Here is a 15,355-nt window from a genome sequence, read left to right on the forward strand (position 1 = left end):
ACAAGATTGCTAATGAATCCTTTCTCATTACATAATACCCAGTCTAAGATGGCCTGATCTCTAGTTGGTTCCTCGACATATTGGTCCAGGAAACCATCCCGTATACACTCCAGGAATTCCTCCTCCACAGTATTGTTACTAATTTGGTTAGCCCAATCTATATGTAGATTAAAGTCACCCATGATAACTGCTGTGCCCTTATTGCATGCTTCTCTAATTTCCCGTTTAATGCCATCCCCGACCTCCGCATTACTGTTTGGAGGTCTATATACCACTCCCACTAACGTTTTCTGCCCCTTGGTATTTCTCAGTTCTACCCATACAGATTCCACATCATCAGAGCTAATATCCTTCCTTTCAATTGTGCTAATCCCCTCTTTAACCAGCAATGCTACCCCACCTCCCTTTCCTTTTTGCCTATCTTTCCTGAATATTGAATACCCCTGGATGTTGAGTTCCCAGCCTTGGCCACCCTGGAGCCATGTTTCCGTAATCCCAATCATATCATATTCGTTTACCTCTATTTGCGCAGCTAATTCATCCACCCTATTACGAATGCTCCTTGCATTAAGACACAAAGCCTTCAGGCTTGTTTTTTTAACGCTCTTAGATCTTTTAGAATGATTATTTACTGTGGCCATGTTTGATTTAAACCCTTGATTTCTCTGCCTCCCCCTTTTGTTTTTCTCCTTCCTGTCTTTTGCTTTTAGCCTTGTTTCCCTTTCCTCCGTCTACCCGCTCAGGTTCCCAACCCCCTGCCATTTTAGTTTAAACCCTCCCCCAGAGCATTAGCAAACACTCACCCTGGGACACCCAGGTCTTGTTGCACTTCCCCTTCTCCCAATCTATTGCCATTCAAATAATAATCTGCCTTCCTGTTTTTGACACCAAAGTGGATAACCTCGCATTTATCCACATTATATTGCATCTGCCATGCTTCTGCCCAATCACCCAACCTGTCCAAATCATACTGGAGTTTCTCGGCATCCTCCTCACAGCACACATGCCCACCCTGTAATGTGGTGACCAGAACTGCACACAGTATTCTAGCTGCTAGTGTTTTATACAGTTCAAGCATAACCTCCCTGCTCTTATATTGTGTGCCTCGGCTAATAAAGGCAAGTATCCCGTATGCCTTCTGAATCACCTAAAAAAAATGTGAATTTTTTTAAATTCCCCAGCTGCCGTGGTGGGATGGGAACTCACGTCTCCGAATCATTAGTCCAGGCCTCTGGATTACTAACCCAGTAACATTACCACTATGCTGCCGGACCCATATTCATTTATTCCCAAATCTCTACACTTTGTGTTCCATTATGTTTAGCACTCGTGAAAGGTTTGCTGCAATGCCACACTGCAATAAGCTGACCAACAGCTAGGAGCCGCTGGTAAAGTGTTTAACGACATCTTGTGCAATCGGGTTCCAGCGCCCGAAGAGCTTCCTCACCCAGCTGCACGAAAAAACCAGGGAGGGGCTGCTAAGATTGTCCGAGTTACGGGAGCACCACCACCACCACCTTCTCGGGGCAACTAGGGACGGGCAATAAATGCCGGCCTTGCCAGCGACGCCCAGATCCCGAGAATGAATTTAAAAGCATGTCTGTAAAATGACCATGTCAAACATTACATTTAGGCATTCAAGTAGCTGGAAAAAGCAGCCTTTGGAGAGTCGCAACAGATACAGAAAGTTAGATATTTTATTAATTCTTGGGATGTGGGCATCGCTGGCATGGCTGCCGTTTATTGCCCATCCCTAGTTGTCTTGAGAAGGTGGGGGTGAGCTGCCTTCTTGATCCAACTGAGTGGATTGAGTCAACCACATTGGTGCGGGTCTGGAGTCACCTATAGGCCCAGACCGGGTGAGGACGGCAGGTTCCCTTCACTAAAGGACATTAGTGAACCAGTTGGGTTATTATGACAATCTGACAGCTCCATGGTCACTTTTACTGACACCAGCTTTTTATTTCCAGATTTTTAAAACCAATTCCAAATTCTCAAATTGCCCTGATGGGATTTTAAACTCATATCCTCTGGATTATTATTAGCCCAGTAACATTTTCACCACACTACCATACCTATTATTATAATATTAGATTAATAAGAAAAAATAAAATTAAAATAGGAGAGAGAAAATTGAGGGGACAATTGACTGGGGAAAGAAAAACTGGCATCTATACAGCGTCTCTTGGGCCTCAGGACATCCCAAAGCACTTCACAGCCAATGAAGTACTTTTTGAAGTGTAGTCACTGTTGTAATGTAGGAAATGCAGCAGCCAATTTGAACAGAGCAGAATCCGACAACAGTAATGAGATAAATGGCCAATTAGTCTGTTTAATGATATTGGATGAGGGATAAATATTGGGCAGGATTTGAGGAGAACTCCCCTGCTCTTCTTCAAATAGCGTCCTGTGATCGTTTACCTCCACCTGAGAGAGCAGACAGGGCCTTGGTTTAACGTCTCATCTGAAAGACGGCACTTTTGACAGTGCGGCGCTCCCTCAGTACTGCCCCTTCGACAGTGCAGCACTCCCTCAGTACTGCCCCTTCGACAGTGCAGCACTCCCTCAGTACTGACCCTCCGACAGTGCAGCACTCCCTCAGTACTGACCCTCTGACAGTGCAGCGCTCCCTCAGTACCGCCCCTCCGACAGTGCAGCACTCCCTCAGTACTGACCCTCCGACAGTGCAGCACTCCCTCAGTACTGACCCTCTGACAGTGCAGCGCTCCCTCAGTACCGCCCCTCCGACAGTGCAGCACTCCCTCAGTACTGACCCTCCGACAGTGCAGCACTCCCTCAGTACTGACCCTCCGGCAGTGCGGCGCTCCCTCAGTACTGACCCTTCGACAGTGCGGCGCTCCCTCAGTACTGACCCTCCAATAGTGCAGCACTCCCTCAGTACTGACCCTCCGACAGTGCAGCACTCCCTCAGTACTGACCCTCCGACAGTGCAGCGCTCCCTCAGTACCGCCCCTCCGACAGTGCAGCACTCCTTCAATACTGCCCCTCCGACAATGCAGCGCTCCCTCAGTACTGACCCTCCGGCAGTGCGGCGCTCCCTCAGTACTGACCCTCCGGCAGTGCGGCGCTCCCTCAGTACTGACCCTTCGACAGTGCGGCGCTCCCTCAGTACTGACCCTCCAATAGTGCAGCACTCCCTCAGTACTGCCCCTCCGACAGTGCAGCGCTCCCTCAGTTCTGCACTGGGAGTGTCAGCCTAGATTATGTACTCAAATCTCTGGAGTGGGGCTTGAGATCACGACCTTCTGACTCAGAGGCGAGAGTGCTGCCCACTGATCCTAGGCTGACACTTAAGCAGAATTACCTGACGAAAGAACAGAATGCTGGAAAGCAAAGACGGAGTATACAGAAGCAACCTTTTACTTTAAGTTTCAAGTGTTCCTTTTTGTAGCTCATGGTTATTACAATAAAACGATTCCTAACATTTGATCGTTTCATTACTGTAGTGGTTCCTTTAGTTCACAATGTGTGAGCTGAAAACTTAAATAAATGACTGGCTCAGGGGGATTGTCATTTCCCAAGGACTCCAGGAACCTGAGGAACTAACAGAAACAGCCATCATATTCCAGAAATCCATTTAAAATTTAAACCACACCATCAATTGTTGTCTACAGGGTGTGAACAAACACACTCTGAAACACAGCAAGAGTTCTGGAGTTAATTAAAGCATAAAATCATAGCTCTATGACCACGATACTAAATCAATGTTAAATGTAGACTACTGGGGGAAACAAACACAACTTTCTACTTTTAAAAAAATGGAACAAGAGCTTTCAGACAAATGGCGCGATGACGGCGTAACGTTCTGCCATGAAATACGAGAATTCAGCCGGAATCTCAAACGCACTCACCTCGGAAGTTCTTTTCACAAAGTCCTGGGTCACTCTCAGCATGTGATTGTACTCAGTCAGCTCCAGAAAATTCCTCTTCAGAGTTTCCTTGTTTTTTGTCACTTCCCTCAGCTCCGCCTCCAGCTGCTGAAGCTGCTCCTTAAACCACGAAACAGACACATTGTGAAGCAGCATTTCCGCCAATACCTCTCACTGACCACTGCCCGCAGCGTGTGTTACAACTGTTATCACTCCAAGAAATACATAGGAGCAGGAGGAGGCCATTCAGCCCCTCGATCTAACTCCATATACCTGCCTTTGGCCCATAACCCTTAATACTTTTGGTTAACAAAAATCTATCAGTCTCAGATTTTAAATTAACAATTGATCTAGCATCAATTGCTGTTTTTGTAGAAGAGAGTTCCAAACTTCTCCCACCCTTTGTGTGCAGAAGTGTTTCCTAATTTCACTCCTGAAAGGTCTGGCTCTAATTTTTAGACTGTGTCCCCTAGTCCTAGAATCCCCAACCAGCGGAAACAGTTTCTCTCTATCTACCCAATCTGTTCCCTTTAATATCCTGAAAACTTCGGTCAGATCACCCCTTAACCTTCTAAATTCTAGGGAATACAACCCTAGTTTGTGTAATCTCTCCTCGTAATTTAACTCCTGGAGTCCAGGTATCATTCTGGTAAACCTACGCTGCACTCCCTCCAAGGCCAATATATCCTTCCTAAGGTGTGGTGCCCAGAACTACTCACAGTGCTCCAGGTGTGGTCTAACCAGGGTTTTGTACAGCTGCAGCATAACTTCTACCCCCTTGTACTCTCGTCCTCTAGATATAAAGGCCAGTATTCCATTAGCCTTTTTGATTATTTTCTGTACCTGTTCATGACATTTTAATGATCGATGTACCTGGACCCCCGAGTCTCTTTGGACCGCCACTGTTTTTAGCTTTTCACCATTTAGAACGTACCCTGTTCGATCCTTTTTAAGTCCAAAGTGAATGACCTCACATTTGCTTACAATGAAATTCATTTGCCACAGTTTTGCCCACTCACTTAATCTATCAATATCCCTTTGTAATTTTATGCTTTCATCTACACTGCCTACAATGCTGCCTATCTTTGAGTCATTGGCAAATTTGGATATATGACTTTCTACACCATCATCTAAGTCGTTAATAAATACTGTGAATAGTTGAGGCCCCAACACAGATCCCTGCGGGACACCACTAGTCACATCCTGCCAATTTGAGTACCTGCCCATTATCCCTACTCTCTGTCTCCTGCCGCTCAGCCAATTTCCTAACCAGGTCAATAATTTGCCTTCAATTCCGTGGACTTCTACCTTAGATAACAGTCTCTTATGTGGGACTTTATCAAATGCCTTCTGGAAGTCCCTATAAATAACATTTCAACAGAGTTGGCTTCCCCGCTCCCCGTTCGGCAGAGTTTGCTCCAGAATATTAACTTTACTTTCACAATCACTACACAATTAATTCATCATTTTGAGACGTCACATTTATTGAAACCTTTATGAATGTGTTATCATTAAAGGCGGATCACAAAAACGAGAGGGTTAAGGTACAAGTAAAATACATCCTGATTAGAAGGGGGTGTGTCATGGATAAATAGAAAGGTCGGAACAAAATGAGGTTTTAAAAACACACGATAGAGAGGGTAGAACTGAAAATTATAACTGATATAGAAAGGATGCTGCAAGAGAGATTATGAAGGGTTGGAGGGAGTTTGAAAGAAGCCTAGCAGTCAACATAAAGGGAAGTAGGAAGGGATTTTAACCACACAAGAAATTATTAAAGAAGGTGCGGCTCCACTTAGGGATGAAAGGGCCATCTTGTACTTGAGCGAGGAAATGGCAGAGATAATTACAGGAAACTTTGGTTTATCCGGAGGTTGCATGTCCGGAATACTCGATCTAACGGCAAAAATCTGGAGCCGTTTTCTGTAAGTTTTTTTTAGATCTCGTTCTTTTTTTTTCCCCAGTCAGCCACTGCAAGGTCTGTAGCTATAGCAACAGCTTCAGCTAGAGACGCTTGCAGCTGCAGCCGACTCTTTAGAAGCTGTTGCTAAGCAACAGTGTTTGTTGTCAGATACGGAGATGAAAACCTCCGTATGCTTCAACATTAACTTTGTATGTCCGGCAGTTTTGATAGATCGGCAACAGCTCAGTCTCGTCGGAGCCGGATATCACAAAGTTTCCTGTATTAGGTGTTTTACACCAGAGGAAGGCAACAGTGGGACTGTGGGAGTACCTGGGGAGGATGTGGAGATAAACACTCAAAACAGACACTGTATTTACCGAAGGTAATGAGACCAAAAGGTCCACATGCCATCCATCCCAGAATCCTGAAGGAAATAGCAGTGCCACAAAACACAACTTTCCAAAAATCTGAAGAAATGGGAAATGTGCCAAAGGAGAGGCAGGTGGCAAATGTTACACCTTGTTCAGGAAAGGGGAAAGAGTAAGCCGTGAAATGAATGATAATTTGTCTTATCTCGACTGTGAGGGTAAACTCCTAGAGCCCCTTATAAGGGATGAAATGAGTAAGTAATTAGAAAGGGTGGGCTAATCAAAACCGTCTAAATACATGTGCAAAGGACAAGCTGTGTTTGACTAACTAACTTCAAAACACAGAGTGCACAACTAAGGGGAATGTGATTGGTGTCATTTGAGTTTTATGAAGGTATTTGATAAGGTGCCATTTAAGAAGCTTGTTGCGAAAAATATGGCACATGGTATTAAAGGGAAAGTTGCCACATGAATAGAAAGACGGTATGGGGACAGGAAGTAAAGACTTGGGTAAATGGATGTTTTCCAGATTGGCAGGATGTGATGTGCCCTGAAGATCTGCACTGGAAAATCTTCTGTTTTTCATTTGTATTCCAGGTGGTAGCACTCTCGCCTCCGAGTCAGAAGGTCTTGGGTTCAGGCCCCACTCCAGAGACTTGAGAATGTAAGCTAGGCTTACACTCCCAGTGCAACACTGAGGGAGCGCCGCACTGTCAGAGGGGCAGCACTGAGGGAGCGCCGCACTGTCAGAGGGGCAGTACTGAGGGAGCGCCGCACTGTCGGAGGGGCAGTACTGAGGGAGCGCCACACTATCAGAGGGGCAGTACTGAGGGAGCACCGCACTGTCGGAGGGGCAGTGCTGAGGGAGCGCCGCACTGTCGGAGGGACAGCACTGAGGGAGCACCGCACTGTCGGAGGGGCAGTGCTGAGGGAGCGCCGCACTGTCCGAGGGGCAGTACTGAGGGAGCGCTGCACTGTCGGAGGGGCAGTACTGAGGGAGCGTCGCACTGTCGGAGGGGCAGTACTGAGGGAGCGCCACACTGTCGGAGGGGCAGTACTGAGGGAGCGCCGCACTGTCGGAGGGGCAGTACTGAGGGAGCGCCGCACTGTCGGAGGGGCAGTACTGAGGGAGTGCTGCACTGTCGGAGGGGCAGTACTGAGGGAGAGCTGCACTGTCGGAGGGGCAGTACTGAGGGAGCACCACACTGTCGGAGGGGCAGTACTGAGGGAGCGCAGCACTGTCGGAGGGGCAGTACTGAGGGAGCGCCGCACTGTCGGAGGGGCAGTACTGAGGGAGCGCCGCACTGTCGGAGGGGCAGTACTGAGGGAGTGCTGCACTGTCGGAGGGGCAGTACTGAGGGAGAGCTGCACTGTCGGAGGGGCAGTACTGAGGGAGCACCACACTGTCGGAGGGGCAGTACTGAGGGAGTGCTGCACTGTCGGAGGGGCGGTACGGAGGGAGCACCGACCGCACTGTCGGAGGGGCGGTACTGAGGGAGCACCGACCGCACTGTCGGAGGGGCGGTACTGAGTGAGCACCGACCGCACTGTCGGAGGGGCGGTACTGAGGGAGAGCTGCACTGTCGGAGGGGCGGTACTGAGGGAGAGCTGCACCGTCGGAGGGGCGGTACTGAGGGAGCACCGACCGCACTGTCGGAGGGGGCGGTACTGAGGGAGAGCTGCACTGTCGGAGGGGCAGTACTGAGGGCGCGCCGCACTGTCAGAGGGGCAGTACTGAGGGAGCGCCGCACTGGTCAGAGGGGCAGTACTGAGGGAGCCCCACACTGTCGGAGGGGCAGTACTGAGGGAGTGCTGCACTGTCGGAGGGGCAGTACTGAGGGAGCGCCGCACTGTCGGAGGGGCAGTACTGAGGGAGCGCCGCACTGTCGGAGGGGCAGTACTGAGGGAGAGCTGCACTGTCGGAGGGGCAGTACTGAGGGAGCGCCGCACTGTCAGAGGGGCAGTACTGAGGGAGCGCCGCACTGTCGGAGGGGCAGTACTGAGGGAGCGCCGCACTGTCGGAGGGGCAGTACTGAGGGAGCGCCGCACTGTCAGAGGGGCAGTACTGAGGGAGCGTCGCACTGTCGGAGGGGCAGTACTGAGGGAGCCCCGCACTGTCGGAGGGGCAGTACTGAGGGAGCGCCGCACTGTCAGAGGGGCAGTACTGAGGGAGCCCCGCACTGTCAGAGGGGCAGTACTGAGGGAGAGCTGCACTGTCGGAGGGGCAGTACTGAGGGAGAGCTGCACTGTCGGAGGGGCAGTACTGAGGGAGCACTGCACTGTCGGAGATGCCGTCTTTCAGAAGTGACGTTTAACGAGCCCCCGTCTGCCCTCTCAGGTGGACATAATAGATCCCATGGCACTAAATTGAAGAGCAAGGGAGTTCTCCCGGTGTCCTGGCCAATATTTATCCCGCAACCAAAATCATGAAACCGATTAACTGGTTATTTATCTCATTGATGTTTGTGGGATCATTCTGTGCGCAAATTGGCTGCCGCATTTCCCAACATTATAAAAGTGATTACACTTCAAAAGTACTTCATTGGCTGTAAGTCGCTTTGGGACATCCCAAGGTAATTAAAAGCACTATATAAGTGCAAGTTCTTTATTTATTTATTCATTCATGTAAATTATTTATACATAGACACAAGAGCAATGATACTGAACTTTGCTGGTGATGATAAATAAGGGGCACTGGCAATCCATGAGGACGAATATGGGAGACCATGGGAGCACATGGACAGGTTGGCAGAGTGGGCAGATAGGTGGCAACTGCTGTTCGATGTAGAGAAATGTGAAGCAGTAGATTTGGGAAAAAACAGTGAAAGGACGAACACCCTAGATGGTTAGACTCAAAGTGGAGCCACAGGCAGATCAAGGGGTGCAGATACAGAGATCTTTAAAAGATGGAAATGCAGGTACAAAGGACCATAAAAAAAGAAAGTGGGATTTTGAGTATATGGGCAATAAAGCGGCACAGCGACGATTCACTGGAATGATAACACGAATGGGAGTTTATAGTCACAAAGACTCGAAAAATTGGGGCATTTTTCATCTCTAGATAGATTTCTAGACACAAAAGGCATCAAGGGGTATGGCGAGAGGGCAGGAATATGGTATTGAGATAGAGAATCAGCCATGATCATATTGAATGGCGGAGCCGGCTCGAAGGGCCGAATGGCCGACTCCTGCTCCTATTGTTCTATGTTTCTATCTGGAAGAGAAGGTTAAAGAAACTTTATTAGAGTTTTTCAAATTTCTGAAAGATTTTGAGAGGCTGAATAGTGAAAGAGCATTTCCACTGGTTGGAAAATTGATAGCAAGGAGACATAAATAGGGTTATGGGTGAGGTTAGGAGAAATGTTTTCACAGAGGCCATTAGAACAGCGAATGCTTCACCACAAGTGGTTATTAAGGTAGAGACCACATCATTGAAGAGAGACTTGGATTAAGTATTTGAAACAAGAGAATACAAAAGGATATGGGGAAAAGGGCAGGGCAATGGGATTAGAGTACAGCTCTAGCTAAGGGAGGGCTAGCACCCACACAGGTATGATGGGTCAAACGGCCTTCTTCGATGCTGTGAATTCTACAATTCTGCAGATGTTCTGTTAATGACAGGCGTCACCATTGAAGTGATTGGCTGGTACACATTGGGTGCTTTTATTTTCAGGCTATGACGACATACTAGAACTCCAGTATATTATATCAGAGTAGCAAGACAGGGGTTCATTTCCACAGTTCCCTATCCAGTAAATTCTGGCAAAGACTTTTGCACCATGAGAATAAAGCAGGAGTTAGCAGACACTCTGAGCTACATCCTGGAGGATGCTTGCTAAAGGAGGGCAGTCCAAAGGTTGTGTGTGAGCAGCAGCTGCAGCTTTATAACGTCACTGGAACAAGTCACCTGATCAGTCTCACCACCACATGTGACTGGCAGCCCCGGAGAGTCGGCAGAAGGCAAACGAGGCGCGAAAATAGAACAAAATTTACATTACAAGCAACTCCCCCACCAAGCACCGGGATCCCATGGGGAAGCAAAGAAACTTACTTGTATTTTTAAAACATGCTTCGGCAGAGGTGCGACAGGATTTACTTCACTGTCCATCAGAGATATATCCGCCTTTTTAATTTCTTGCAACAAATAACCTGAAACACAAAAGAAAACCATTCGTCTCATCTTATAAAGACCATAAACAGGCAGCTTGTGGAACTGCGACAGGCTGCACCAGAGTGTCAACACGCCACTCAACTCCTCACTGCGCTCCATCTTAATCATGACAGCTGGGGGGGATATGGTCAATGTTCCCTCGAAGCTGCGCGCATGCGCGGCCCTGCAGTAATCTGCAAGCTCCCGTGCAGGCCGCTCACAAGCTCTTACATTCGAAATACCGCACAGCAATGTTCCCCGGAATTATTTTTGGGGTGCACGGCCTATTCAAAGTCATTGCAAAAGCACAGAACATAGTGCAATCTACAGGGAGCATTGGATATGGTCCTTCCCGTTTTGTGGGGGTAGCAGGGTTGGGGGTAGAAGATAGCAGGAGTTATCCCAGGTTCCTGCTGACACAAGTGATCCACTGAGAACCGCACCGCCACAGACCAGAGAGGAAGTCAATCCCAGCCCTCTCACTGCAGTCGGTAATGCGAGAAAGAGTGAAAACAACAAACAGAATCATTCTGATGAACCTTTTTATAAAACACTGGTTCGGCCTCAACTGGAGCATTGGGTCCAATTCTGGGCACCACACTTTAGGAAGGATGCGAAGGCCTCGGCGAGGGTGCAGAAAGGATTTACAAGAATGATTCCAGGAATGAGGGACTTCAGTTATGGGGATAAACTATAGACATTGATTATAGTTCAGCATTCAATACCATTATCCCCTCCAAGCTTGTCAACAAGCTCAGTCAGCTAGGACTTAACACCTCCCTATGCAACTGGATCCTGGACTTCCTGACGGGCAGGCCCCAGGTGGTGAAAATAGGCAGTAACACCTCCTCAACACTGATCCTGAACACGGGAGCTCCCCAGGGTTGTGTGCTCAGCCCCCTTCTGTACTCCCTGTTTACTCACGATTGCGTGGCCACGCACAACTCCAACATCAAGTTTGCTGATGACACTACTGTTGTAGGCCTGATCACAGATGGCGACGAGACAGGCTACAGGGAAGAGGTAAGAGCTCTAGCAGAATGGTGCAAGTACAACAACCTCTCCCTCAACATCAGCAAAACAAAGGAGATGATCGTGGACTACAGGAAGCGGCAGGGGGAGGGACACACCCCAATCTACATCGAAGGGGCTGAGGTGGAGAGGGTCAGCAGCTTCAAATTCCTGGGTGTATTCATTACGGAGGACTTAACGTGGTCACATCACATCGACGTCGTAACGAAGAAGGCATGCCAACGCCTGTTCTTCCTCAGGAGACTGAAGAAATAAGGAATGGCCCCCCAGATTCTCACCAACTTCTACCAGTGCACCATCGAGAGTATCCTGTCCGGCTGCATCACTACCTGGTATGGCAACTGCACCGCCACAGACCGCAAGGCTCTACAGGTGGTGGTGAAAGCTGCACAACATACTATAGGAATTAAACTACCTGCTGTGCAGGATATCTACCCCGAGAGGTGCCGGGGGAAGGCCCCGAGAATCATTAAAGACGCGAGCCACCCCAGCCACAACCTCTTCGCCCTGCTCCTGTCCGGTAAGAGATACCGAAGCATACGGTCTTGTACCAGCAGGTTTCGAAACAGCTTCTACCCCCAGGCCATAAGACTCATGAATGTATAATTTATTATTTATTACTGTTGTTTTATTTATTATTACTGTATTTCTATTGGTATTTTTATCATTGTTATGCCATATTTATTCCAATGTTGGGAGGACTCGTAAAAATCAACATTTCATTGTGCAGTACACATGTCTGCTGCATATATGACAAATAAAATTGAATTGAATTGAATTGAGACTGGAGAAGCTGGGATTGTTCTCCTTAGAGCAGAGAAGGTTGAGAGGAGATTTGATAGAGGTGTTCAAAATCATGAGGGGTCTGGACAGAGTAGATAGAAACTGTTCCCATTGGCAGAAGGGTCGAGAACCAGAGGACACAGATTTACGGTGATTTGCAAAAGAACCAAAGGCAACATGAGGAAAATCTTTTTTACACAGCGAGTGGTTAGGATCTGGAATGCACTGCCCGAGAGGGTGGTGGAGGTAGACTCAATCACGGCTTTCAAAAGGGAGTTGGATAAGTTTCTGAAGGAAAACAATTTGCAGGGCTACGGGTAAAAAGCAGGGGAGTGGGACTAGCTGATGTGTTCTTGCAGAGAGCCGGCACAGGCTCAACGGGCCGAATGGCCACCTCCTGTTCGTAACCTTGGTGTCATATTTGACCCTGAAATGAGCTTCCGACCACATATCTGCAGCATAACTAAGACCGCCTATTTCCACCTCCGTAACATCGCCCGTCTCTGCCCTTGCCTCAGCTCATCCGCTGCTGAAACCATCATCCATGCCTTTGTTACCTCTAGACTTGACTATTCTCAACGCTCTCCTGCTGGCCTCCCACATTCTACCCAACATAAACTTGAAGTCATCCAAAACTTGGCTGCCCATGTCCTAACTCGCACCAAGTCCCGTTCACCCATCACCCGCTGTGCTCGCTGATCTACATTGGCTCCTGGTTAAGCAACGCCTCGATTTCAAAATTCTCATCCTTGTTTTCAAATCCCTCCATGGCCTCGCCCCTTCCTATCTCTGTAACCTCCTCCAGCTCCACAACACCTCGAGATATCTGCGCTCCTCTAATTCTGCCCTCTTGAGCATCCCTGATTATAATCGCTCAACCATTGGTGGCCGTGCCTTCTGTTGCCTGGGCCCTAAGCTCTGGAATTCCCTGCCTAAACCTCTCCGCCTCGCTACCTCGCTTTCCTCCTTTAAGACTCTCCTTAAAATCTACCTCTTTGATCAAGCTTTTGGTCACCTGCCCTAATTTCTCTTTATGTGGCTCGGTGTCAAATGTTATGTCTTATAATACTCCTGTGCAGCGCCTTGAGACGTTTTACTACGTTAAAGGCGCTAAATAAATACAAGTTGTTGTTGTTGTTGTGCTGTAACCATTCTATGATTCTATGAATGGTTTGAAGGTCGAGAGCTGGAGAGACAGTTTGAAGGTCGAGAGCTGGAGAGACAGTTTGAAGGTCGAGAGCTGGAGTGACAGTTTGAAGGTCGAGAGCTGGAGAGACAGTTTGAAGGTCGAGAGCTGGAGAGAGCAGTTTGAAGGTCGAGAGCTGGAGTGACAGTTTGAAGGTCGAGAGCTGGAGAGACAGTTTGAAGGTCGAGAGCTGGAGAGACAGTTTGAAGGTCGAGAGCTGGAGTGACAGTTTGAAGGTCGAGAGCTGGAGAGAGGAGAGTTTGAAGGTCGAGAGCTGGAGAGACAGTTTGAAGGTCGAGAGCGGGAGAGACAGTTTGAAGGTCGAGAGCTGGAGAGACAGTTTGAAGGTCGAGAGCTGGAGAGACAGTTTGAAGGTCGAGAGCTGGAGAGACAGTTTGAAGGTCGAGAGCTGGAGAGACAGTTTGAAAGTCGAGAGCTGGAGAGACAGTTTGAAGGTCGAGAGCTGGAGAGACAGTTTGAAGGTCGAGAGCTGGAGAGACAGTTTGAAGGTCGAGAGTTGGAGAGACAGTTTGAAGGTCGAGAGCTGGAGAGACAGTTTGAAGGTCGAGAGCTGGAGAGACAGTTTGAAGGTCGAGAGCTGGAGAGACAGTTTGAAGGTCGAGAGCTGGAGAGAGCAGTTTGAAGGTCGAGAGCTGGAGAGAGCAGTTTGAAGGTCGAGAGTTGGAGAGAGCAGTTTGAAGGTCGAGAGCTGGAGAGAGCAGTTTGAAGGTCGAGAGTTGGAGAGAGCAGTTTGAAGGTCGAGAGCTGGAGAGAGCAGTTTGAAGGTCGAGAGTTGGAGAGACAGTTTGAAGGTCGAGAGCTGGAGAGACAGTTTGAAGGTCGAGAGCTGGAGAGACAGTTTGAAGGTCGAGAGCTGGAGAGACAGTTTGAAGGTCGAGAGCTGGAGAGACAGTTTGAAGGTCGAGAGCTGGAGAGACAGTTTGAAGGTCGAGATTTGGAGTGACAGTTTGAAGGTCGAGAGCTGGAGTGACAGTTTGAAGGTCGAGAGCTGGAGTGACAGTTTGAAGGAGCGAGAGCTGGAGTGACAGTTTGAAGGTCGAGAGCTGGAGAGACAGTTTGAAGGTCGAGCGCTGGAGAGACAGTTTGAAGGTCGAGAGCTGGAGAGACAGTTTGAAGGTCGAGAGCTGGAGAGACAGTTTGAAGGTCGAGAGCTGGAGAGACAGTTTGAAGGTCGAGAGCTGGAGAGACAGTTTGAAGGTCGAGAGCTGGAGAGAGCAGTTTGAAGGTCGAGAGTTGGAGTGACAGTTTGAAGGTCGAGAGCTGGAGTGACAGTTTGAAGGTCGAGAGCTGGAGTGACAGTTTGAACGTCGAGAGCTGGAGAGACAGTTTGAAGGTCGAGAGCTGGAGAGAGCAGTTTGAAGGTCGAGAGTTGGAGTGACAGTTTGAAGGTCGAGAGCTGGAGTGACAGTTTGAAGGTCGAGAGCTGGAGTGACAGTTTGAAGGTCGAGAGCTGGAGAGACAGTTTGAAGGTCGAGAGCTGGAGAGACAGTTTGAAGGTCGAGAGCTGGAGAGACAGTTTGAAGGTCGAGAGCTGGAGAGACAGTTTGAAGGTCGAGAGCTGGAGAGACAGTTTGAAGGTCGAGAGCTGGAGAGAGCAGTTTGAAGGTCGAGAGCTGGAGAGACAGTTTGAAGGTCGAGAGCTGGAGAGACAGTTTGAAGGTCGAGAGCTGGAATGACAGTTTGAAGGTCGAGAGCTGGAGAGAGGACAGTTTGAAGGTCGAGAGCTGGAGAGACAGTTTGAAGGTCGAGAGCTGGAGAGACAGTTTGAAGGTCGAGAGCTGGAGAGACAGTTTGAAGGTCGAGAGCTGGAGAGACAGTTTGAAGGTCGAGAGTTGGAGTGACAGTTTGAAGGTCGAGAGCTGGAGCGGACAGTTTGAAGGTCGAGAGCTGGAGAGACAGTTTGAAGGCCGAGAGCTGGAGTGACAGTTTGAAGGTCGAGAGCTGGAGTGACAGTTTGAAGGTCGAGAGCTGGAGAGACAGTTTGAAGGTCGAGAGCTGGAGAGACAGTTTGAAGGTCGAGAG

At 48.7% G+C, this 15,355-nt stretch overlaps 1 protein-coding gene across 2 annotated transcripts in view; it reads right to left on the reverse strand.

The window, feature by feature from the left end:
- The window catches only part of LOC147103497 (V-type proton ATPase 116 kDa subunit a 2-like), a 95,858-nt gene that overhangs the window by 57,575 nt on the left and 22,928 nt on the right, over window positions 1-15,355 (reverse strand). For both annotated transcript variants that reach the window (XM_086011826.1, XM_086011827.1), the window contains 2 exons: window positions 10,213-10,310; window positions 3,873-4,010 (listed from right to left, as the gene is read on the reverse strand). In XM_086011826.1, coding sequence (XP_085867952.1) covers window positions 3,873-4,010; window positions 10,213-10,310 — 236 coding nt within the window. The remainder of the gene's footprint in view (window positions 1-3,872; window positions 4,011-10,212; window positions 10,311-15,355) is intronic.

Source organism: Somniosus microcephalus, chromosome 19, assembly GCF_052327205.1.
Source record: "Somniosus microcephalus isolate GS21.2 chromosome 19, FLI_Smic_1.0, whole genome shotgun sequence".
Lineage (NCBI taxonomy): Eukaryota > Metazoa > Chordata > Chondrichthyes > Squaliformes > Somniosidae > Somniosus > Somniosus microcephalus.